The 26,356-nt window shown below is 42.2% G+C and overlaps 1 protein-coding gene across 2 annotated transcripts in view; it reads left to right on the top strand.

Annotated features, from left to right (window-relative positions):
• The first annotated feature begins 13,691 nt into the window (after positions 1 to 13,691).
• MYLK (myosin light chain kinase) overlaps positions 13,692 to 26,356 on the top strand; it is a 171,234-nt gene continuing 158,569 nt past the window's right edge. Inside the window, exon 1 of one of the 2 annotated variants that reach the window (XM_015868725.2) lies at positions 13,692 to 13,931. In XM_015868725.2, the coding sequence (XP_015724211.1) occupies positions 13,769 to 13,931 (163 nt within the window). In that variant the 5' untranslated portion in view covers positions 13,692 to 13,768. Of the gene's footprint in view, positions 13,932 to 21,750; positions 21,902 to 26,356 lie in introns of those variants that run through there. The other variant, XM_032445928.1, reaches the window with a different exon arrangement.

Raw genomic sequence — 26,356 nt, forward strand, 5'->3', positions numbered from 1 at the left:
CTATTCCTTCAGTGTGCAAGGGCATGGGCACATCTTGTTAGAAGTACAACAAGTGACTGAAAAAATCAGGCTGAGACTGAAAATAGATAAGTGAAAAGAATTGGAAAAATTCAGCTGAGTAAGGGAGACAAATGTCATCTTAGTTTCTGCACAGTCACCAGTAGTGGGCAGCAGCCTGGTTAGAGAATCTGTCCACTTTCAGGGTTGTTGAGTCCTCCAAACACCAAAGGGAGAACTTTGCAGAATTTATGGTATACTGCTTTTAGGCTTCTGCACTGTAACTTAATTTTTGAACAGTCATTGCTAGAATACACTTGTGTTCTGCTCAAGCATGTCTGGTCCTACAAAGGATTCCAGTTGGCTCCAGCAGGCATGAGGTATGTTGTTTCTGTGGAAACATCAAATCTAATTAAAACAGAAGTGCAGATACAGTGCTCTCGGATGCCTGCAGCATTTGGGATGCTGGGAGATGGGATAATTTCCCCTCAGTCTCTAAAGGTCATTCTGGGGACTGGTGACATTATCTTCCAAGACAGAGAAGCAGAATGTTAATGCCTGCTAGCAAGGCCAGGAAGTGGAGAGAGAACCGGTGACTCCAGGAAGCACTACATGGTCATCACATAACACTATTTAAGTAGTCATGGTTAATGACTGTCCTATTAGGCAGAGCTCATCCAAATTGCTGAGCAACTAAATCTCTTTCCTCATTGGTCAGATTCCAGCCCCTACCCAATTTCCTCTGCAATTGTTTATGAGTGTCAGCTCCAGAGAGGTAAATGGAATAGCTTTGCTCCTTCCAAATATTTTTTTAATGTTGAATTTGGCTTCTACTTCACAGCTGCAGTGTTTACTGACTTTAAGAAAACTGTCACTATGCAACTTGTGTATTCTGAACTGCAAGTTTTTATTCTGTATGCACTTACTGTATAACAAACCTAGGGAAGTTCTTAATGTCCAAAAGGGTGGCTAGTAGGGTTTGGAATGCTAAGATGTTTCATTCAGATTTATTGAAGCCAAATAGGTTCTGGACAAAGTTGATGCCTCACATAAAGAGGATGTGTGAAATGGAAACAGGCTTTTCCATAGCAGCTACAGAACCTGAAGCCTCAGGTAAAGGCATGTTAACAACAGTCCATCAGTTACCAGTTTTCAATACAGAATGAAAATGTCTGAGGGGGGAGGGTTGTCTATTTAGCATTTTTATTAGTCTAATTGCTATTTTCAACCTACCGTTAAATTTGTCTTAACAAGATTAGCTAATTACAAGCTGTAGCTCAATGATTAAGCTAATTAATTTGCATACTCAGGTCTTTGGACATTTAGCTAATTATTTTGAAATCTTAAAAAGAAAGAAGAAAAGAACCTATCCCATTGGAAAAACTGTTGAAGCTTTTATTGCAACATTTGTTGCAAATCTTTCAGCACTTGAATGCTGATGAACAGGAGTCTGAGCTGAGCTGAAGTCTCCAGCTTACTGTTGAATAATTAAGGCCCTTTTTCTGTGAAGTCAACATGATTAATCATATTGGTATGAGGCATCAGGATAGCAAACAAAACAGTTTCAGAAGATGAGGAAGACATACAGAGGAAAACACTGTCAATCTTGTAGTCCTACTACAAATAGGCCGAGGTATGTAAGCAATTATTGTTAGAATTTCCATTTTAAGCAGGGAAACTGGCACATAGGTGCCCCAAATCAAATTACATTTACATGAAAACACACTAAAGAATTGAAATTGTTGCTTGAGCAACAGGCACATATGGGGGGGGGGGGGGGGGGGGGGGGGAGAGAGAGAGAAGGGAGGAGAGAGGAGAGAGGAATTAACTTTGATGTGTCTTGATTACACTGATTTTTATTTTTCAGCTCACCTGATGGACATGTGCTACCAAAGAACTCATGCTCCAGGATAAAAGCAAGATATCATATAAATAGATCAAATAGCTTCACTTCAGTATCAAACTCTAGCAACAGAATATGCAGATGTAGGTTTTGTTTCTGTCATTTATTTTGGGGGTTGATTTTGTGGTCTTTATTGGTTGTTACTAAGCCAACAATTAGAAAACCTCTCTCCTTTTCATTAAAAGGTAAAAATAGAACTGTACTTTTAATGCCTACAAAAGCTTTGGGAATTGACTCTTTGGGAGATCTTGCATTCACATATGAGAATGTGCATTCCTCTTTGGTATTTAGCATCCCTAGCTAGAGTTTGCAGGCAGCCAGTAAGGCTGTTCATTCAGTGTGGGAAGGGGGACCATGAGGGTGCTAAGTAAATGCTGCCAGTCAGCAAGTACTCTGAGTAATAATCTAACATAGGAATAATTAAGATGTAAAATAAATGCTTCTTGATTTGAAAACAACAACAAACCCACTGCATAAAACTATCAATGTACCTTTCAAGAAACAGGGGTAAACCTTTATGTGTAAAAATAGATAATGGAGTGTGGGAGAAATACTGGATCTCATTTGTTATTATAAAATCACAGAATCATACAATAGCTTAAGTTGGAAGGGATCTTAAAATGATTGAGCTCCATGGGCTGATTACCCCCACTAGCTCAAACTGCACAGGGCCTCATCCAACCTGATCATGAGCACCTCCAGGGATGGGTCATCACAGCTTCTCTGTGCAACCTGCATTGACTGAGCATACTGACATATACTACATACTACAACAGCCATAATTCATCTGATTTCACACCTTTAATATTTCCTCAATGGAGGTCTTTATGTATTCATCTACCTGGTAGACATGATGCTACACTCCAGCAATCCATCTTGATGGGAGGACACTAAAAGGCCAGGACTGTAAGCAAGCTGGGGGTGGTGCATATCTTAAATTTTGGGAAAAGCTTGAAAATAGGGAAAAATTGGGAAAATCTGTGTGCTAAAACATTCATTTTCTCGTCCCTTATTTCCACAGTTCACCAAAATTGTGTCAGCCTTTGAGCTGTCACAGCCATCCATTTTCAAATACCTGAAACTCATTCAAAGCAATTGCCTTTGAAATTAATAATCAGAGTTGACATCTGTGTTGTGATGGCATTCTGGTCTGTGCTGAAGGTCAGCAAGGCAAACCAGCAGCTGGCCTTTCTCCAGCTTCCTGCTGAAGGACCAAATACTGCCTCATTGCTGAAGACAGTCACACGCAATCACTCAGACACATGTGCATATTTTTATACATATGCAAGGAGGCAAGAGAGAAAGAGAGAAAGAAAAGCAGGTAAAGTGTTGTTTTGGAAAGACTTGAATATTTAGTTAATCATTATGTGGAATAACAGAGCGTTAGTCAGTTTTCTGTAGCAGAAGCACTTTCACCAGAGCTGAATTCCAGCTCCTCCAGCACTGGATGTCTTAATGAGTGCCAGGTACAAAATACCTACCCACAGCTGCCTTCCTTCCCTGCTAACAGCTTATGTTGGAGCAGCATCAAAGCTGGCTGCGAGCACGGCAAATGTATGCACCTGCGTAGGGTAATTACTGGGGCTTGTGCCAGGATGTATTAGCTTCAGTGCTCTTGTGGAAAAAAGAGTATGGATTAACTCACAGCATTCAGCTTGTTATGCCTTTCTCACCACATATCCAGCTTTATGAGCACTAATAAAGTAATATTCACCTTTGTTCCTTCTTTTATTTCTGATGATGGAGTCCTTCAGCCATGACATCACAGTGTGCCTCAAAGTCTCCCCTTTCTCTGATTTTCACCTGGTTTAGCAGGCTGATTTCTCAGCCCTGAAAGACAGATTAGGGATCCCTTTTAAAAATCAAAATGGATTTAAAAATCAGTGTTATGTGAACTGGATTTCCATCTTATGGAAATTAAATGTAGACACTCCTGATTTGGGTCAGTGTTGTCCTATGCTGGAATAAGTCTGGAGACACAGAAATGGAAATCTACTCCTTCTGTAACAGTTCTCTGTCCTCCAGACCACTTAAAATTCTTTTTATTGTGAAGCTACAATTTCTTTTCTGTGAAAATGGAGTAAAGATAAAAATAAATGTGAGCTCTTACATTCTGCCTGCTCTGTATGTGCCTGCTTTGTCTAGACTGTGAGCAATGAGAACCAGACACCATCCAAAATGCTAACTTAGTTTGCTAAGGAAATGAGGGTTCTATGATCCTAGTATCTGCCTGCATCCCCTTAATGACTTTTGGGCTTATTGTCTGATTCGAGTTAATGTGAAAAGTAGGGGTAAATGAGTTAATTAAGCTGCTACAAGGTACGTGAAAGGTAACAGCTGGATAGAGAAGAGAGTGAGCTGAGTGCTCCATAGGTCTGCTGCAACAGTGCATGTGTGCTTCAAGATCAAAGCACCCATACAGGCAAGAGCTCTTACAGATCTCTCACCTCCCAAAAGTAGTGTCTGAAGTTGCAATTGGTCAAGAGACAGTTAAGCAGCAAACCATGTTCATCTGATGCCTGAGTTATCAGTCTGCTCTACTGCCAAACAACAGCAGCACATCCCAGGATGCTGCAGCACAACAGCGATCGCATTGTCCTTATGTTTACTTAGGCTCAGCTGCAGTGGCTGGGACTGGCAATGCTGGTGCAGATCTGTGCAGATGCCAAGCTGTCTGCAAACAGTGCTTGCTATATGTGTTCTCACTTGCATTTAGTTGCAGATTTTCTGCTGCAAAGAAGACAAATGATTTGTCAACAGACCCTTTTCCTCACATGGGTGAAAGGAAAGAGCAGAAGAGATACTGAAGCTGTAACTCCTGGTGACACCAGGTTAGAAGAGCGGTGGTGTGCCAGTGCAGACAGATGTGGTGTACTCTGTGCAGAGAACACGGGAACCAACAGGGGAAATTAGTTGCATTTTTTTTTCTTGGCACTCTGGGCTGTCACTTCCTTGCTGAGTTTCACTCCATTTTCAGCAGAAAAAAGCCAAGGGTACAGAAGGCTTTCTGTGCTCAGCCCAGGGGTGAACATATGGAGGGAAGTCAACAGCTTCCCACCTGCATAGAGGAAATTTAGACTGGATAAGAGGGAAAGGTTCTTTATAACAAGAGCAATGAAGCACGGGAAGAGATTGCCCCAGGGGGTGTGTGGGATACTTTGTATTCCTGGAGACACTCGAAGTTAGGTTGGACAGGGTACTGAGCACCTGATTGAGATGTAGGCATCCCTGCTCACTGCAGAGGTACTGGACCAGATGGCCTTTAGGTGTCCCTTCCAACTGAAATGATTGTATGACTATACTTTCCAGAGCACTGCCCCTGCTCTAGCAGAGAAAGGAGCCTTTCCTCTGAGCTCTCAGTGGCCAGGAGCATGTATTCAGCTGTGTATTTGCTGCTATCCCAGGCTGGCAGACACACCAAGCACCTCATTAACCCAGAGAGATGTTTCCCAGGTGCCACGTTTAAAATATGACAGTTAAAACTGCAGCTGCTCACTGTATGATAGTAACTGTCACACAGCAAGCTCTGATCCCTGTTATTTTCCCACTAGCTGGTGCTCGTTGGCTCTTTGTCAGCCAGCCTCTGGTTGGGAAGCTGTCTAGACGATGAATTATTTTATTTAGGGTTGAGCTAATTCACGTTGTATCCCTAATGAAACCGAAGCTCACCTGCGTGATGCTGACCTAACCCTACCCCAAAGCGCTCCGTGGAGGCAGCGCAGCGCAGCAGTCGGCAGAGGGCGGCGTGGGAGCGGTGCGGTCGTGAGCGGAGCCCGGGGTTGCTGATGGGGAATGTCTCTGTATGGGACCGTGTTCTGAAAGGGAAGCTGCCCAGGTGCGCTGGGCAAGCGTCTGTTGTAAAGATCTAGCTGTTATAGATCCGCCTTCTCAGGTAGGTGTAAGGTGCTGACAGTGCACTGAGTAATCGTGTGCTTATTGAGAGCTGATGTGGCTGTGTAATTTATGCGCTGTGCTGCAGTGTCAGTGTAGAAATGGGAATAGGAACTGTCAGGTGTGGTGCTTGGTGTTGCATCCTGACCCCAGCAGTTTCTTAGCCCTGCTTGGGGAAGAAAAGGAAGGAGGGATTGGGTGTACATTGTAAGGAGCAAATCTTAAGTAAGTCAGCACAAATTACCCTTTAATTTCCATTGCTTTCAAGACAGGCAGTACTCCAAATCTATTTTAAAATAATAAAAATGAATCTCAGCTCAAGAATGGATTATAGAAGTCACCACCATGGGACACACTGGGATCAGAAAACTGGTCTGCCTTATAAGAGTTGGGTATGGCCATGCACACCAACAACACTGAGTCTTCAAAATCAGCACAATGAAGGCTGGAAGGTATCAAACAGTTCCACCTCACAGCTGCAATCGTCTGCTTAGAGAAACCAGGCAGGGACTTGCTGTTGAGTAGCTGCATTGCTTTTGGAGGAGCAGGCAGTCCTGATGTTCTCAGCTCCAAGAGGAGCTGGCTGCTTTGCTCTTCGCAGTGCCATACAGGGACCCTGTGTCCTGTGGCATCCCTACACAAAGACTTGTATCTGGATCATCACTCCAGAGGCTGTGAGGGAAGCAAGTCATAACACAGCACCCTCAGGTTTCAAAGGAACCACAGATCTGTTTTCCAGTTGGCAACATTTCCCCTGAGCTGACTGAACATCTTGTCCTGCACAGTAAGTTCAAGCAAGTTCTAGATTCAAGTGAAGAGAAGGAGGGATTGAACTATTCTCTATTTCTTTGCTTTTTATTATTGCTATTCCTCATTTCAAGTAACCAAAATCTGCTTGCATCCCCACCCGTGTGCCAAAGGTTTTAAATGGCCTCTTGTTTCCTTGTGAGCAAAGCAAGGCCCTCACATTTGCTTCTTGCAGTTTTTTGTCCTACCTCAGCCCAGGCAGGTTAAGATGTGTATGAATAAAATACATAGGTGAGTAACATACAAATGCTTCTAAGAAGGTTTTGTTTAGAAAAGCAGGGCTCCAGATGGAGTGCGGCCTTCCAACCTGCTTTCTGGGTTTGCAGTCTCCTTGTGCCTATGTGCTCACTGGCCACGTGCTTTTAAATGCTGTGGTGGGAAAAGAAGTGGATTTGAAGCAAATATAAAATGCTCATGGTCTCGTGTAATTCTTGGTATGTTGACAGAGCGGTAATGAAAGGCTGCTTCAGCTGACCAGTTGAAATATAGATGCAGGATGTGCATGTGGTAAGGAGATCTGCATTCAATTACCGTCTCACCACAGACTGCTGCAGACAAGACAATTCTTCTGCGCCTCAGTTCCTTAATTCTGAAACAATGATGCTCCTTTGTCTGCCCTGTCTACTTAGTTCAGATGCTTCTTAAGGCAGTGATGATCTCCTAGAATGCTTTATATTTTATCAGTAAACAGAAAGCAGCTTCAATTATCTGAGTACTACTGGAATTCTGTTGCTCCTAATCAGAAGAAGTGGTTAATTAGTCATTTGTTATCTTTAGGTTTTATTCTTGTATTCTTTATCTAATCCTGGCAAAAATGCTTTATTCTGAATAATGGCATTGTACAGTATTTTTGGAAAACTATGCTACGTGCTGTCTTCTATTCCTCTTTAAAGTCATTGCATTGAAATCCAAGAATGTCAGCAATGGCAGCCCAAATTCCCATACTAGACCATGCAGGAAATTTTTTCTCATATCAGGAGGATCCGCTATAAGAAAACACCTTTGATTACCTCAACAGAGCTCTTTCACTGCCAATTAGCCCCTGGTACATAAAGATGGGCTGATGTTTTCAGATTACAGTTGTGATGCCAGAATGTTACTCACCTAGGTGAATTTTAATGCAGTCCCTTTGCGTGTGTGTTATTCACATTAAAACTATCACTTTGGCACAGAAGCCACTTGAGCTGACTTAAAACTATTTGACCAGATAACAAGGAGACGTAACAGTCGCTGGAAGCACATCCAACTTGGGATATTTAATTAGACCTTATGACTGAAAATTCTTATGAGCATCAGAAGATCAACATTCCAACATATTCCTGCTTGTGTTTGTTGAATATTCCCTTTTTTGGTCCTAGATGTGAACATTTGGAAAAATGCTAAGCTAATACAACCCACTTGACTTCGCTGGCACATGTTACAAAAGGAGAAAAAAAATGTAGAAGCCACTGAAAACTAAATGGCTCTCGCCTTGGAGAAAAACAAAGTTGAAGCCAATGCAACAGACAGGCTGGAACCCTTCCACAGCTTTAAAAGAAAAAGTCTCTATTGAAGACCCTTTTATTCAAAGGAAGCAAAGGAGTTTTGTGTAAAGAGGAACCAAGTACACTTACCGCTGTGTAAAACACACTTCTTTCAGAGAAGCCAGCTTTATCTTCAAGTCCTAGCTGGTTAATCTCTTCAAATTCATTTTTAGCTTTAAGTCTCAGAAATCTGACACACCGCAGGGACTTAAGGTTTTCAGTCTAGATGGAATTTGCTGACAACACTTTCAGCTAGTGCACTGATATAGCAGGATTGGTTTCTCTTGTTATGTTTAGGAAGAAGAAATCTTTTCTCAGAGAAAAAGAGGGGAAGGGGAACTAGTAAAGAAACAACTTGTTTCTTTCCCCCTAGATCTCTATATGGTATCAGGAGGCACACGTGCCATGTAAGAATGATGTGCAGACACAGCCATTTTGCAAGTGTCTGGGAAATCCTGGGTGAAGTGTTCCCCTCCACAGGCTTCAGGTTTTCTACAGCAGAGCTTTAGCTATAAATCCAGAGGCCTAGGCATATTTAGAGTGGAACTGGGGCTGGCTTCCAAAATGTGGTGGTGAGCTGTTTGCACAGAACTGCTGTGGGTAGTTGGCAATCCCAAATCCGTGCTGGAGCATGGTCAGATGTGCAGCATTTCCAGACAACACCAACATCCTCTTGCATTTCTTCTGCTTGGGTGTTGGACGATAATTGCAATAGGATTTCCTGATAAAAACATTTAATTTGCAAATATTGTATTACTCTTCTGTAACTACTGAAGTTACCTAATCTGAGCTTTGTTAAATAGCAACCTTATTACCACAAATTAGGCAATCTGAAAAAAAAGTCAAAAATATTGTATTTCTCTGTAATCATGCTATAGCCATGTAGCCATTAACTTTGCCACATTCTTTAGGCTAGAAAGTGAGATTAGAGACTGAGGGCTGTAATAACAGTAAATTATATTCTGCAGCTAGCTTGGCCATTCTCTGTATGGAATGGGCACTAACTCAGCTGTGTAATGGATACTCTTTGGTTCTGGACCATTACTTGTGCAGAGTATAAGTCAGCTCTGGTAGAAATCACTACTGAGCATTCTTGCTGACTTTTCTCCAGCTTCCAATTCATCTCAGAACCTTCCCATCAATTTGAATTCACTTTGGCTGATCTTTTGAGAGCTCCAGGAAAAAGAAGCTGTAATCTGTAGCCGTAGCTATGTCCAGTCACAATCTGTATCCATTCTGTGAAGAAAAGGGCCAAGTTAACCGTGTAAGTGGCATTGCTGTCTTCTTATTGACTGCCATTATATTGATCCATGCATTTATAGCATCAGCCTAGCCTCAGCTAATGCCTGTTCCTGAATTCATTTTTTCATGACACACAGCAACCACAGCATGCATCTGTTGACTTGCATGAATACCAGTATTCCTGTGTTAATGGCTTTAATTCAGCAATGGTCAGAAGTAGTTAATGTTTTTATGCTTTTGGTGCAGGAAAGTGGAATTTCTGTGCCACCACCAGAAGCTTAAAAAACTATGTTGGAGAATCTTTGCAGATGTTTGGCCTGCTCATTTGAACAGAACTACCAGTTTGTAACACAAGTTTTACATTTCAGCTTCTACTGAAATCAGTGAAACTGCCAGCATTTCCTTTTTTATGCCCTTGCTTATGCATTATTCTGACCTCTAAATACAAGGCACTAAAGCATCTGCTTAGTTTCCAGATCTGTAATTTTCCCCCGTGGCCAAATGCTTACAGCCCTGTTGACTTCTAGCAAACTGAAAAGCATGAAGGGTCGAGTACCCGTATATTTTACCAGATAGGCATAAACTGCCTTTGTGGTGTTTTGCTGACAGATCAAATTTGTTTTTCCTGCTGCTGAGCTGAGCCAACCAGCAGTGGTCTAAATGTTGTATGTCAGTGTTAGTGCTACATTGTGCTTGACCTGGTGGGTCTGACCTCTTGGCTTTCTCCCTCCTAGCTGCTCTGTCTCTGTATTTGTGGCATGGAGCTGAAAGGTTCTCAATGCTTTCTATGTATGTGGTCAGCAAAGACATAAGTAGGTTAGAATCACTGAATCACTGGAGTTGGAAGGGACCTTTAGGGTCACCTGGTCCAACTACCCTGTGATGAACAGGGACATGTACAGCAATAGGATGGGGGTTGAGAATTGAGTCTGCCTGCAGATTTGGGAAGATATTTCACTCACTTCTAGAAGATAATCTTTTAATCTCAAGCAACTAGAAGCTGTGTTGCTCTTTAAAATGTTGCTCCCACCCTGCAGAAATAGAGTAAAGGGAGAAATGGCTTTGGGAAATGGGTGAATGTGTTCCTTCCCAACAAAGTTACTTCCTCATCGTCTTCAGTCCCACCAGTTTATCTGCTCGGTAAGAGATCGTATCAAGAACAACCATCATACTTAATTTCTGAAGCAGAAGTTTGACTGAGAAGGAAGCATGAGTAAAGCTGCAACTGTACTTAGGCCCCTTCTGAAGTTGCTGAAAGGATCCTAAAAGAATTTACAGAACTATTGCAAATGAGAATTGGGAAGAAGGCAAAGGAAAAAGGAAGGAGAGGTTATCTCTGCTCTCTACTCACCTGATAATCATCTGAGCCTACAGTTCAGCTTCAGTAACTCACTTTTCCAAACACTTCAGCTGGGTAACTTCATCCTGCATTTACTTCCTATTCCTTGCCCTACAGAAGCTCTATAAGCTCTCTGAGGCTTTTGTTGTTACAGTCCTGGCTTGTGAGCTACAGAAATTTAAATGTAGGTCAAGATGAGTTGAAATCTTTTAAATGCAGCCAGCCGCTGCTTCCTAAACATGTCCTTGGAGCAGCTGCATGAGGAATGTTTACAATTAAAAAACAAAACAAGGCAAAACCTCAGGCAGCTGAGAATGCACAGGATAATTCTAGCCAGCAGCATTCACTAAATGTCACATCTGAACATTCATTATTATGAATCTGAACATTATCTGAGTTAGGATTAGAACCTATAAAGGTGGCTCTGCTGAATTTCCACTCTGTAACTCCTGGAATGCACAATGTGAAGCTGAAGGCACCAGCAAAGATGCTGTGTCTGGACATCAAGTATTATCCCATACTGTTTTCCAGTAGGATGAAATGCCACCCGACTCTTTCCCTTCCTGATCAAACTTGTGCTAACAAAATAACAGAAGGGAAGGGGAAAAAAACTCACACAGAAATATGTGAGCTCTGCTGAGAATGAGTCAATCCCTAAAACCCAGCAGGGGTACCGGCTGCTCTCCTTATGGAGCTCAGAGGCTTTCATCCCAATTCAAGAGTCTCCTACTCCTCCCTCCCAGCTGAAGGCAGATGTGGGTTCACTGGAAACATTGGGCCTTGTTCTCTGTGAGTGTTTAAAGCCTGAGCAATCATTTTAAATTGAAAGCAGAGGTGGTGATGCTGTTACAAGATTGTCTAAAGCAGCTATTCCCAACTTGTAAGACATGAGCACATTTACAGGAAAGAGTTTTCATGAAGCCTAGGCTAAGAGTCTGCAGAGAAAGGCAGAACTGTGGTGCAGAGCAGCATCTTCTCAGAGCATACACTTAAAGATGCTCAAAAGGAAACTTTCCCAAAAGATGCTGCCAGTACAGACTTTGGTTGGCTGCAACATGGAGAAGTCAAAGCAAGTTCCTGTAGGGTTCTGCAAAGGTATAGTAGAGGTTCGTGCTCTTTATTCCTTATAGTACTAAGTAGTCATTATCTGCAGAAAGATAATGGTTTGGTAATATGCATCCTTTTTTTTTAGCAGCTCATATAACCATGACTGTGTGGTCATTGGAGTTTGTGCATTTGTGTTACTGTTTGCCACAGAGGAGAAGAACTGAGCGTAGGCAGTTGTGTACTTCAGCAGGGATCAGGGAAGTTTGTGCATTTGGCTTGTGTGTGCATTTGCATTGCACTAAAGGGAAACATCTGTTCAGTGTGAGATATGCCACCACCACACACTGAGGAGGAAAAAAAGCCTTGGACTAGCAGCCTGGCTGTGTATAGTTAGTACACTGGGTAATTAGAACCTTTGGAAGTAAAGTCACTTTTATTTAAGTCTCCTTTCAGTGATCTAGTTTTGAAAAGTGTCTTCTTGGAAATAGAGTTCCAGAGCCTTTATTATGGTGAATATCTTATATTCTCAGTATATAATCAAGTAAAGGGCACTAGGAGTAAGAAAATGATAAGTGCCAGCAGACAGCTTCTTCATGATGAGGCAGCAGCAATTCTTCCTTATTCATTCAGCTTCTATTCTACCTGGAAGAGTCAACAGGGACAGCTGTGGCTTTTTGTAGATTCCTATGGCAGAGGATCTCACTTTACAGAGGTTGTGCCCAGCAAGACAATGATGTACCAGGAGTAAGCACCATCTTGCTCTGCCTGTTGCTCGTGTTGCAGGACACATACATCCTCTGCTACTGGCTCAAAAAAATCACCCCAGAATCACAATGAAAAACACTGAAGTCTCTGTGAATACAAAGCTCCTGTCATTGCAGCTTTGCTGGGACTTGTTTATCTTGTCCACTTTTCTGCAAGATGTCTGCTGGTTGGCGGAAATGGAGTAGGGAGGAAGAATTAGAGCCTGTGGTTTGCTTCATTGCCCCTAGAGGCATTTCTGAGCCTGGGGAGGAGGCAAGAACTCTGCAGACAGTGCCTTTCCCTTGCCTTAGCAGTTCGGAACCACGCTGATGGTGCCTAGCAACGTTGTGGTGGCAGCCCAGAAGAACGTGAGAAAACAGAAAGGAGAGGCTTTATCCCTGGAACCTGGGCTTTTTGTATGTGCAACTTTGTGGGTTTGTACTGCCTGGCTGTAAGCCTATTTTAGATGAAAAGCTGGGTTTTTTAAATGTGTACACACACACAAACAAACAAACCTTGAAAATACTACAATAAAAAAGGCTTCAAGTTTTCAGTGCTCCTGGATTTTCCAGTCCCTCCTTTTCAAGGTCTCTTGTTACAAACCAGCAGTTCTAAGACCTTGGCATGGAAGAGGTTTCAGTTTGTCCCCATCTCTCATCTGTTCTTTTTCCTAGACTACTTTAGCACTTAACGCAATTAACATTAACAGGTTTACCAAACTAAATCCACTGCCCCAGGTCTGGACATCCCAGGGCAGGGATCCATGAGCCTGAGCCAGGCCCTGGGATGAGGTGGGGGAGGCAGAGTCCCTCACTGCACTGATGGGGCAGTGGGTGATGGGCTGCACAAGCCTCTCCACATTCCATCCATACCCATAGGCTCGCACCTGCAAACACACCACTTAGATCCCATTCAGCCCTTCATACCCATCAGAGCAGATCCCTACGCGTGCCATATGCTCATCCCTCTACAGCTTCCCCACCGGGGCTCCGGCGGGGCAGGGAAAGAGTTAAAGGGAACGGCGGAACCACAGCCGGTATCGCCGCCGGGCACCGCTTCCCCCCCTCCTCCGAGAGCTCCGAGTTTACACCGGCGGCGGCGGCAGGTGGGGAGCAAAGAGAGTGCCGCTGGGGGAAGACCGGGAGGAGGGGGGTGCCGGGCATCCTGGTGCGAAAGCCGCCCGGGGCTGGAGGAGGCGGGGAAGGAGGAGGAGAACCTGCCGCTCCGGAGGGACGGGGCTGCAGGCAGCCAGCCCAGAGACGGGGCTGCGGGCACATGCCGGGCTTGGAGCGTCGGAGGCGGGAGTTCCCTGCAGCTTTGTCGGACCCGCTGCCGAACAGTGCCCTACAGGAGCGTCCGCGGGGCTGCGGCGGGGAGAAGCGCTCACCTCCAGCTCCGCTCCCGGAGTGCGCTGAGCCGAGAGCGAGGGGACCGCGGGGTGAGTACTTGGGAGTACTTGTCATCTCTTACTCGTGGCTTGTTGCAATTCTAGCGTTGCTCCGTGGGCAGGTAGGAAAGGACTGCTAAGGACAGGCGTTTCTAGGCGAGGCTGAGAAGGACGACTCTTGTGTTTGAATTTAGAGCCTTCCAAAAACGAGCTTAGAGTCACGCGCAGCAGTTCTTCGGCTGAGCATCCAGGTCTGGTGGCTCAGACCAAACGTGTTGTTGTTTTAAACTTATGCTACTTGCAGAGCAGCTGGTGCCGTGTCACGCAACTCACTCGGTGTGTAGGCAAAGGATAAAGGCTGGTTGGCACTGCTGAAATATAACATGGAAGGATGAGAGAAGGAGATGAATGCTTAAAATCATTAACTTGGGGGGGAGTGGGAGGTAAAACCACTCCTCTGTGCACTGCCTTCACGCGTTGGAGCAATGTGCTTTTGGGGATTGCTTTGCCTTAAAAATAAATGCTTTGCCATGTAATCTTCTTTCCTATCTGTGCACATCTGGACATTGGGCTGGCACCGCTCCCTGTGCCACAGGAGGGAGTGACATGGCAGGGGCTGGGGGTCAGGGACAGACAGGCAGAATCTTTCCCTTCCCTTCCCTTGCAGCTTAAGGACGCTTTTGAGCCCTAGCCCAGCTTTCTGCAGAGAAAGCCGGTGAGGATACTTCCCCAGAGCTGGGAAGCAGAATCTAAAGTGTTTTGAATCCACAGTTATGCTCTCTACAAAGGGAATGGCTGAAAGGATTAATGCAAATAGCTGAACCACACATCCTACTTCTGTTTCCAAGTGCTGAGCCCTTTGCAGGATAAGCAAGGAGTTGCATGACATGCAGAAGGTGTGTTCCCTGTTGAAACTTTCCAGAATGATGCCCTTACTCACAGGAGAGCTGGAAATACCTTTTTTATCAGTGAAGCTATTGGGAACAAGTTACTACTCTTGCATTTTAAATCCCAAACTTGAGGGACTACCTCCCTCCACCTATTTCCTTCACACGTCTTTATTTTTTCCCAATAACTTGCATTATTATTTGCCAAATATGGCATATGTATTCCTATGCAACTTCACTTTGCTGAGATGTTCCAATATCTAGGCTCTAAGAGGGCAGTTTAGGAGCCAGAATTAACATATATTAATGACTGTCAAATGGCACAAATAGTTCATTTTTACCTGTCATGTATCCATAGCCTTTCTGGCTCTTCATGATGTGATTCTTGCATAATGGGACAGGATGGCAGCTATCTGCACTGTAGTTCTGTTACACAGTGCTCTCTGTAATGCGTTTCCATATCTAGGTTGCACTCATCCTTAGCACTTTTCATTGCAGCCCTACAGGACAAGTGCTTTAACTTCAACAGTAATTAGAGTGATTTTGTTAGTTGTAGGAGAAGCGGCAGGATCAGCAGCATATACAATGTGTGTGATATGTTAATAATATTTAACCTCAGAGAGAGATGGACAGAAAGAAAGCGACTGCTTTAACATCCATCTCTTCTAGAACTTGGTATAAAAGTGGGAGGCTCACACTAGTCAATATCACGGACCCAATTTTATTGGTCTTGTAGGAAAATCTTAAAAGGTTGCTGCAAAGGAAGTTAGAAACCTGATACTCTGCTGTTGCAAGCATCTCTCCGCAACTTCAGTTGCTTTGCTACGTGCAAAGGAGGATGAAGGAAATAAATCAGTGAAGTAATTTTGGTTTGCTTCTGTAGTGCTGAAAGTGAGTTTACTAAGTCTGAAATAAGCAATGATTACATACTGTATTTGGCTTAAGCTAAATTTCAGAGTGATTTTTCAACATTTTTTATCTGTTATTCTGTTCTGCCTATCTCCTCCTTTAACTATCTCCTCCTTTAAGATCCTTAGCACTTTCTCTGGGCAATGGTCCTATTTTTACAGTCAATCAAAATTGATAGTAATGTCCTTATGCAGGCCAAACACACTGTATTAAACTACAAACCAACAGTTGTAAATTACTTTCAGAGCCCTCCTAAAACAAAATGCTGTTGTAAATAAAGTTTAGAGCAGCTCCAAATGCTGTGCCTTAAAGTTGTGGATGTCTAAACCTGGAAAGTGTATGTACTCAGAATCTCTGTTTGGGACAGCCATGGAGGGAAGCGACTGAAGGTTCTGGTTAGACCTCTGAAGAATTGAGAGCCACAGTCTGTGGCTGTTTGACTCCCCTGTGGAGGCTGGGTTCAGATTTGAACATAGTCTGGAAGAGATTTTGCACCATTTCATCCCTATTTGGCAAAAAGCTTCATCTCTTTCATAAAGGCATGCCAAATTCATACTAAAACATGCTGCAGTCATTTGATTTTGCCCTGCTTAGAGCTTTACTCAATAGTTTCCCATAACTGTACTCCAGAGGTATGAGTTAGGAGGTTGTTAACAAAGGTAATAATTCTTCTATGGCTGGTTAATATCTTCTGCTGACTTTTACGGTGATATTACTCATTTCTAACCAGAAAGCAGGATGTTCTTTCTCTGGTCGTTCCAGCAAGGTGTTGCTACACCTGCTGCAGCAGACATTGCTTCTTATTTTTTATCTATTTACGATCCATTTCTGAGCCTGAATCACTACAGTGGCATCCAGTGTTGCAGATGGGATCTTAGCAAGCATTGCACAGCTGCCCTAATCCCTCTCACTGATGGAAACACTGCCATGATGTACATTAGGATTACACGTGCTTTTCAGACTTTAGCACTGCGTGACAGAGAAGAGACATGATTATGGTGCTTTACAGTGTTGAAGAGGATTCATTGGTGAAACCAGATAGATCCAGGCGGGATGCACTCTAGACTTCCTTATTTAAAGCCGTCCCTCTGATAAATATCTATATTGTCTGTGATGACAGTTTGGATTTTGTTAAAGTCTGGGTCTTTCCTGGGCAGTTGTAATGGGTCTGTTGAATGTGCTATAGCAAGGTCTTTTCTCCACTAATGTCTACATTAAGCTTCTCTTCAAACAGAAATGTGTTCAAATTGCCGAGCTAACATGTCATTTGGCTCTGTGAACAAGCTACTGAACACTAACTTATGAATGGAAACTTGAAAGGATCATTGGAACCTCCTACATGAAAGAAATACCAAAATGAGGTGAAAATGCCCCTGAGTCTCTGTTGTTGCTGCTGTTAAAGGACTGGGAACAGAAAGCTGATTAGAATACCACTTTAATTTTCCTGGGAGTCAACTAATTTCATAAATGTTTTTTTTTTCCTCCCGAGTTTCAGCAGCTGCTCCCTATATAAAAGCTAGAAACAGTACTTCAGGAGGAATGAAAGGAGAATTGAGCTCTATACAAATGAGGAGATTAGAGCTCCATGAAGCATATACCCCTTTAATGCTGATGGAAACTAAACACACTAAAATAATCTTAACTCTCTCTTCTGGTGAGGAGAAAACCTAAGGAAAAAAAATCCTTTAGTGACTTATTAACAAAGGCTTTTCAGGTTTACTGGGATTTATCATGTGAGCCTAATCTACCTTTTGTTCATCCAGTTGGCAGGCTTTAAAATTTAAAAGGGTCTGCAGAAACTCCTCCCCCAAACTCAGTATTTAATTAAAGAGGTTCTGTGCATTGTTTACCTTCAAGTCTTCTATTTATGGGGGAACAATGAGCTGAGGTTAATATATTGTAAAATATTTGTGAATGCTGCATTATAAAAAGAAACAAATTTTGACTATTTGCAAGTTTGCTTTGACATACAGGGATTCATTTGGAATGTCTAAAAACAAGGCCACTCCTACATAAACACTAAATCTAAATACAGGTGTCTAACTACACAACAATTTTTCCCTATTCTCTAGGTGATTAGTCAGCCTGGATGCAAGATGTTCTTGATTTGCTGCTATGGGAGTTCTCCAGAGTCATAGATGCGTAGATTAAGCTTTGAACATATTGGTATCTTATGTATTTTTGCTTGGGTAGTTCACCAAGGACTGATAGATGTAGTTCTCTCACTATTTTCTCAGTTCCTCCTCCTCCCCCACTCCATTCATTGCTGTAGCTGTGAGCATCGAGTTGCAGATAAAACGACTTCTGAGAGAGCAACGGGATGCAGCTCTTGCCAAAGGCAATTAAGTGCTTAGGATTACAGCGTGCTTTACAAAGTGTGTTCTTGCTGAATCCCTTTCCTCTTCTGCTTGCTGGTACAAAGCAGCTTCTTGGCACTTATCTTTGTTATAATGAGTTGAGCATTGCTAAATTTCACTACAGTGTGTCAGCTCTCTCAGTCAGTCCAGCGAGCTGCAGTGTCTTGTTCAGAGGACTGTCATGCTGGTGATTCTTTGCTGAGAGTCAGCTTGACCTCATCACCTCTGCCGTAATTGGATTAAATTTACTCATATGCCAAAAACATGTCCAGCTTATGGCATATTTATTCTTTAGCCTGAAGTACTGTTTGTATGCACAACGCTCCTCATGCTAAAGGCATTTCTAGGGCCAGTGTGATGCAGCTGATGTGCCACAGGATTCAGAATCCTCAGAGAGGGACGTTCTCAGTTATTTGCTTCATCTAGGAAGGATTTAAATAGTAGAATATACAGCCCGTGGGAGAAAGAAGAGAAGCTGAAATGCTGGGATACCCCAAATGGCCTGAAGTCACAGCCTCCTGGTTGAGGGAAGCATATGATACTGCATGCTGTTTCTGCACAGACACTACTATTAATTCGTAATTGTAGCACAATAGATCAAGATTGTCACTCTGAATTGTCCTCCGGTGTTCTCAGCTCTCCTGCAAGCTGCAGAGAAACAGTATGATATCTGACATTTGAAGAGAAAGGTGTGACCAGAGTGACACCAAAACTTTGTAGTGGAGGTCAGTCTGACCACAAGGCTGCAGCTTCATCCCCAAGGCTCTTCATGTATCTTTATCTTTGGTGTAACCCAGATTCCAATGGGAAAGTAACCAAGTAGCAGAAATCACAGTTCTCATCATTAACCTTAATATTAAGGGATGAGTTCATAATGGGGAGACCAAGGACTGAGTAAGTTGCAAATACTCTCACAATTAAGATGAGGATTTGTGTGTCTGACAAGAGGCACATGTTGGTGCTTGGTCTAGCCTAGTCCCTTTCTTAAATATCCCAAAGAGTGAAAGGATCCATGTTTTGTGTTTGCTGTTGTTATCTGCCCAGCAGTATTGCGAGTTTTCTGTTTCTTTCTAAGTCTTAGAAAAGTTGGGTTTTGAAAGCAGCATAAGCCACAGAAGCTGAAACAACTAGCTCTTTTGTTTGATCAAGGAGTTGTACTATATTTCAAGGTGACATTGCTCTCTTAAGTGCTATGAATTGATGAGTACTCAGGATGCAAAACATTAGCAGATAGATAAACAGCATGGGACATGAGGTTCTCCATTTCTACTAAGTGACAGTCAGAATTTCATTAACTCCATTACTACATAAATGTGCAGCACAAAACATAACAGGATGCCTAACTTCAATAACACACCGTGAAAGGAATGTAGTTGTGTAATCATGTTTTCTGCACTGTTTAATTGTGAGAAGAACAATTTCATCAGCGTAATTCCATGAATTCCTTGCAATGATGTAAGTGGTTTGTTAAATGCTGAAGTAAAGGTGGTTTCTTTGTTGTTGTTGTTTTTTTCCTTTTATACTATGTATTTGGAATTAGTGTAATGTAAATAATAAAAATCACTGACCATCTCTATTGATCATGAATTAACAGCCTGCATGTGAGGAGAACAAATGAAAAGGCATGTTCTGGAAGTAATCACAAAGTGCAGGTCAGGGATGCACTGTCTGTATGGCCTTACACTACTGATAGTGTCAAAAAGACAGAACAGGAATAACTGTCAGACTGTGTTTAAAACATACAGGAAAAAGAAATTCGAAGGAGGGAAGAAAAAAAAATAGGGCTTGCTTTACTTACGTTATTTCCTCTGGATCCTTTTTAAGGTCATAATCTTCCCCTTCCTCTTGTGGAAGACCAGGAATATATTACGTAAATAATTCAGTAATTCTCATCTAAACATGTTGCTTGGTCTCCACATCACTAATTCAAGTCCAGCTAGCTCTGGGGGTGATAAACCCTTTCTTTCTGTTTTGTGCAGTTCAAATTTAGTCCTTGTTGTGGGTTATATCACTGGGATCTGCTTGTGTACATGCTGCCTTCTTTGAAGCACTGCTGTTCTGGCTGTGGAGGCTCAGGGGATTCATCTCCTGCAGGGCCTGTGTGACCGTAGCTGAAGGAGCCCTTGCTTTGAAATGTAGCAGCTGGTGCAGGGGTGTCTCACCCCCAGCCCCAGCACGGTGCAGTCCCTCTGACCTCAATAGAGCTGCAGCATTCATAGTTTTCAGTAAGGTGGGGGTGAGACTGGACCTATCTTCTTTTAACTGGTCTATTTAGCAGCTCTTTTCCATATGCAGTCTCCATGCCAGTGACAGGAGCTTCCTGGAACTGACAGCAGACACAAAAGGCTCTCTTCTCTAAATCACTGGACCTTAAGGATATTGAAAGGATGTTACAACAAGCCTCATAATAAACCATTGTCAGGCTCTCTCTAAAGATGCCTGCGGTGGTATCATACCTCTGAGCCTTCCAGAGGGGGTGTAATGACCCCACATGGCAGAAAATAGAAAAGTAATGGTTTGGGTGGCTGTGAGGAATGTTGTGGCATTACTTGAAGCCAGCTGGAGGCAGTTGCTGATGACTGAACTCATATCATTAACAGGCAAGCAAACAGCCTAGTATGCATCAGGCAGTTTTCAGGAAGAGATTCTGGCCTGTGTGTCTGTGCATGCCTGGATGCATCTTTCTCACAGATGGGAGTGGTGAAAGATGCTTTGTTTCTTCTTCAGTTCCCTTTCTTCTTCCTACTTGTTTGCCTCTTCCTCTTCAGTACAGAAATTTTTCATGTTGCTGTGAAAATATCTGCACTCCTGTGCAAATTGAACACATCTGAATGGAGGAGGGCTGCTGGTTTTTGATATCCAAGAGCCATTATTCCCAGGGAGCCACAGGATTTGTATTCTGCTATTCCCTCAATGCTGGTCAGGGACATGCATGAACAGTGTGTTGCTTTCTTTATGGAGAACTCCTTGCAAGCCACCTCTGGGTTGCTGGCAAAAAAAAGGGCTTGAAGCAGGGAATTATACATTTGATTTGTTATTATTTGTCAACCAATACAGTGCAAAACACTGCAGAAGGCTGGAGACTCCATGCCCTCTGTGGGTAACTGCTGCATGACCACCCTTGTACTGGCAGCCATTTTGGCACCACCGTTGGGCTCTGGTGTGGCTTTTCCACACTGGACCACTGGTACAAGAGCCCGCCAGAACCATCCGGAAGCAGCTTGGAGCAGTCACATCCTCTGCCCTGCCACATGCCTGGTATGGGGTGTGTGTGAGAGAGGTGAATAAAAGGTGGCCATGAGTGTCCAGTGAGAGGATCCCTACAAGCTGAGAGGTGGATGAGATGGCGGGAACAGGTCTGGCCCTGCTGACATGACTGGCCTGGGCTGGGTGCAGAAGCAGACGCCATTTTGCCTCAGCTTCAACCTGTTGGACTTTTGTTGCAACTGATGGGGAGTTTTGCTCAAGTCATGAGCTGAAGTCAGCCTGGGCTACTCACTGATAAACTGATACTTCAAATACTTCTAACTTAGCCACTTGAAGGATTGCTCCTCCATTTTACCTTAGCTTTTGCCAGTATTTAGTTCATCATGGATGATCAGTAAGCCATCCAGTCCTGTCAGGCTATTTAGCTCTTATCTGCTGTGCAACTCGGGAGTTATATTCCTTCTCCAAGGCATTTCTAATTGATAGCTGGGGACTTGGAAGTACAGAGAACAAACTGGCAGTCCTGGTTAGCCTGAGCAGGAATGGGAGCTCATTTCCTCACTGAACAACACTGATTTCCAGAAAATGAGGCTGTACGTGTTAACAACTCGTGTCTCCACAGCAAGAACGGAAAGCCAAGGAGTTTCAAATCATTATGCAGGTAAAATAATGTGGACCTTTCACCTTTCTTTATGTTGGATTTTGACCTTAGACTTCATACAGTATCCTCTAACTGCAGTCTCTTCATCACTTTATCCTTTTTGCTTTGTCTGAAGGGGCAGAAGTAAACATAAATGTGTAAATAAGTGTTAGAACTTGACATTATGTTGTACTCTCTGGAAATACTGTTCTGCTCTTTCTCAAAGTAGCATTCCTTGGATTTATTTATTTAGGTCTAATTAACCTATATAAGTTCTTGCATGAAAACTCAGGTAACTTGCTTTGAAATTCATCAGTGTACGGGCACTCTGCAGAGTCGTGTGTGTGGGAGGTACTATATTAGAGATGAGTGGTGTAGAGAACTGTAGTAACACAGCCTACTTCTTACCAAATTATAGTGGGGAAAAACGTTGATGGTGTTTCATGTCCCTTCATGCCCATTATCTGTTCTGTGGTGAATGGAATTCTCTATGTAGCTTTCCAGTGTTTGTTCCTTTCTAGCTGGTTTTATTACAAGCATAAGGTTTTGAGACAGAATGTATCCAGTTGAGGCACAAGAGGTATCTTTGTTAGACCTTCCTAATATTTGACCTACGTAGTACACACAGGTTTTTTTCCCCAGGGATCAAAAAAAATATTTTCTTTTAAAACTGTAGAAGTTAGAGATAATGAGGAAATGCACTGAACCTAAAAACAAAGGCTTTATTGTCTTGAAGACAAGCTCACTGTAATTGCACGTCTTGTGAGGTATTTCTTCCCTCTGTCCTTATGTTTCACTTCCAAGACAGGAAATACAGCTTTACTGATTAAATTTTTTTTTTATGAGGTATAAATAACTTGCTGCCTTCAAAGATGGTATTCATTTCAGGATGAATCTAAAAAGAAAGTGCTTGTGATTAATTAAAAATTAAATTAAGATGTTGTTTTACCTGGGTAAGTACAACTTCTTGTGGACGTCTGTACTGTGTGTACAGACATAAAAGGTGCTGTTATGAGAAAGGGCACTGAAATAAATGTTCTGGCACTTCAATCAAGTTCAGATTGTTTTATTTCCTATTCTTTGTTGTTCTTGTCTGTTCCTGTCTGACTCTTTGCAACGAGAGGTTAGTTTTCAGCATTGCTGATTCCTCTGTTAAGTCTGTTAAGTTCTATTATATGTTTTCTTATTATTTCTGAAGTGTTCACCCTTCCTATGAGTGAGGTTGGACTCACCAGCATGTAGTTCCCAGGGTCCATTCTACTGTGCCTCCTGTACTGAGGAGTTACACAGGCAGGACCCTGAGTCCTCCAGTACAGAGACTCTCAGTGATGCTGTTTTACACACCTTGGCTAGTGGTTCTGCAAGTTCACGCTGGAGTTTTTTCAGAACATGTGTGAATGCTGTACTGTCTTGGTGACTTATTAACATCTAAGTTCCTTGTTTGTTCTAGCATTTCCTGAATTTATTTCAGATTGACATATCTCTTCAGCCTGGCTTTCTATGAAGAGTGCAGTGGCTGTGGAAATATCCCCAATGATTTCAGCAGTGATGACTGAAGTAAAGAATTCACTGTGCTTCACCACTACAGCTTTATCATCCCCATCGACCCTTTACACATTTATTGTGATGAGGCTCTACCAGCTTCCTAGCCAGTTTCCTGGTGCTGATGTGTTTAAAAATCTGTTTACTAGGACTGTGATCTTCCTTTGCAGGCATTAATTTTTTTTTTCTTAGCCTTCTTTATTTCCTGCTTACATTAGACTTGCCATTTTTTACTATTTCCCCTGTTTTTACATGTGATCCATTATCCAAGAGATGACCCCTGCCCTGCAGTACAGTCATATACTCTCCCTGAAGCTTCTCACCTTTTAGACTGCTCCTTTTGTATTTTTTTTTCTTTCTTGCTACATTACTCTTTAGCTCAGTTTCTTAGAGTGTCTGCCTGCTGGATTGGTGAGCCTTAGATCAGCACCATGCATTGATGCCCTAGCAGGTGAAGCACATAGCTTTCTGTGCTTCAGATTGCTTCAGATTATCAGAAGTGTCTTTTCCACTGGAGGACTGTCAATGCTTTTAAAACATTGACTGATACTGTATTGTCAATCAAGTAGGCAAAGAATGAGTATTTCTGTAAGTTGTGATAGATTTCTGTAAGTGTTGGTGATAGATGACGGCTATAAGAGTTGCAATACAGTGGAAGTAATCTATTAAACTTGAGAGGCATGGAGAAGTTTTGGGGACTAATGGAATTATATGTATTCCCTTTTGCATATAAACAGTGATGATTAAGTCTTCATAGTTATACACATTTTAGCCCAGATTTTCATGAAATTCAAAACTCCTGCTCTTAAAACATCCAGGAAGAGGACAACCCTGTTCTGTAAACTTTTCAGACAGAGAAAAAATGTGAAGGAGGATACTCTGAGTTTATATGAGAGGTCTCTGTTGACACGTTTACAAGAGCTGAAGTGTGTTTATATCAGTTTCTGTGCAGTTACTGGAAGATCGCCCTTCTTCCATAAACCATGTGCCCGCATTTCAAGGAGCGATGCAGGAGAAGTTTATTCTCCACTGATGCACTTTGAAGAGCTGCTCTCACTGGTGCATTCCAGCATTGCAAGATGTGCAAGCAAATTACTGTTGATTAATACTGTTTAGCTAGTTATGGCTAATATTAACCCATAACACCTAGGCAGATGATGTACTGTCTTTGTGCTGGATGCATTTTTTCTGGACCATGTCCAGTCCCGTGCTATTTCAGTCACTTTGCATTCTATAAATAGTCTCACCTAAAATCTGCAGAGCTTGTCTGTTTGAGCCTTTACTTAACCTGTGTGCTGGACCAATCTTCCTTCAAATCTAGCTGTATGTCTGTGCTGAGGGCCTTGGATTGAAGCCTACTCCATGTCTACTTGCACTGGAATGCTGCTGGAAATGTGCATGTTGTCTCTGTGAGAGCCTGGGGTAGTGATGTGTAGAGATGACTGCTGATGAGTTGCAGGAGTTTTGCATCACATGAGCAACTAAGCAATGAGAAAGACTTGTGTACTTTAGAAGTTACTGGGAAAAAAAAGAAAAAGATAAAAAAGAAAAAGAAAAAAAAAGTGAAGCTACCCAGAGCAGTTTCTTCATCAAAGTTGAATGGTATCACATCTGTGGTGAAAATCTGCATTGTTTCATTGTAATATGTGCAAGGGAAATGATGTTAAGTGAAACAGTTGCCTGTCATAGGGAGGAATTGGATTTCATGACGTAGAAGACTTCTTGCAGTTCTGTATCTGATGTGTCCATTCTTATGAATGATTTCTCATCAAATGGAATTTCAGTGGTTGTCAGATAATTTTGCAGTCACTGGCTTCTGTGGAGCTCTTTGACGAGGCATTTCTTCTTAGCATTAGGCTTCAGAAGGATTTTGCTCGTTACTTTGACAGCACCTTTTTATTTTATAATCAGAACTGTATGTTTAAGTGGCTAACTTAGCCAGACTTCATTAGTCTGATATTTAGCTATTGATAATTTCCACAGCATTTTTATTTACTTCTTTTTTTTTTTTTTTTTTTTTTTTCCTATCTGTTAGCTACCTCCCTTTATGAGGATTATTTGCAGGATTTCTACTAGAATGTTTTTCCAGTGTTATGGCTGAATACGTAGTTCCTGTTACTTTCATCACTGGATTTCAAAACGCTTTACAGAGAAGTATCAGAGAGGAAAAAGCTCAAAAGTATTTCTTTAAGGCCTGAAATAAAGGTAAGCAAAGGGAATCTTCCAAGTCTCTGGCTGAATGCAAAATTTTTTTACTCTAGCTAAAACTGATTTAGGAGTTCATTGTATAAATGTACCTCTGTGAGAGGTACACCTGTGAGAGGCATTATGCTTAATAGGCTTAGACTAAATTTACCTTAACGTACGGATGAGGTGGGACAAGCAGACACATTAATTTTAAATACTCTGACAGACATAAATGTTGAACTTTTAACAAAATCTGAGCTCCTTACCTTTAAAATGTATGCTTCATACACAGAATTTCTGCAACTATTGTAGTTGTAATGTGCAACATACTTTTCAGTCAGTTTTTGAGCCTAGTTCTTTGTGAGTCACTGATTTTTTTTCCCCAGGCTTGCAATAACATCAATTCTGTCAGTTGAGCTGGATTAATTAGTTTTAAAAAATGTAATTAATAATAAAAAATTAGATTTATTTTTTTTTCCAACAAGATTCAATGTAAGAATGATTTTCAGAGGTAAACTCTGACTTCTTATTATCTATAGCTCTTCTACCTCATTTACAGAGAAGGAGGACTTTAGGTGCTCACACACTGAGCACAAAGCTATTTTTAGCTACTGTTTGAAGTTTGTACCCTTAAAAATAGATATGATTTTTAAATCACTTTTCAAACCTTTTACATGGGCTCCCTGTTTCTCACCCTTTCTGTATAATAAGTTATTCCCTCTTCTTCATTCTCACGTGTGAGACCAT

The sequence above is a fragment of the Coturnix japonica genome, chromosome 7 (genome assembly GCF_001577835.2).
Source record: "Coturnix japonica isolate 7356 chromosome 7, Coturnix japonica 2.1, whole genome shotgun sequence".
Lineage (NCBI taxonomy): Eukaryota > Metazoa > Chordata > Aves > Galliformes > Phasianidae > Coturnix > Coturnix japonica.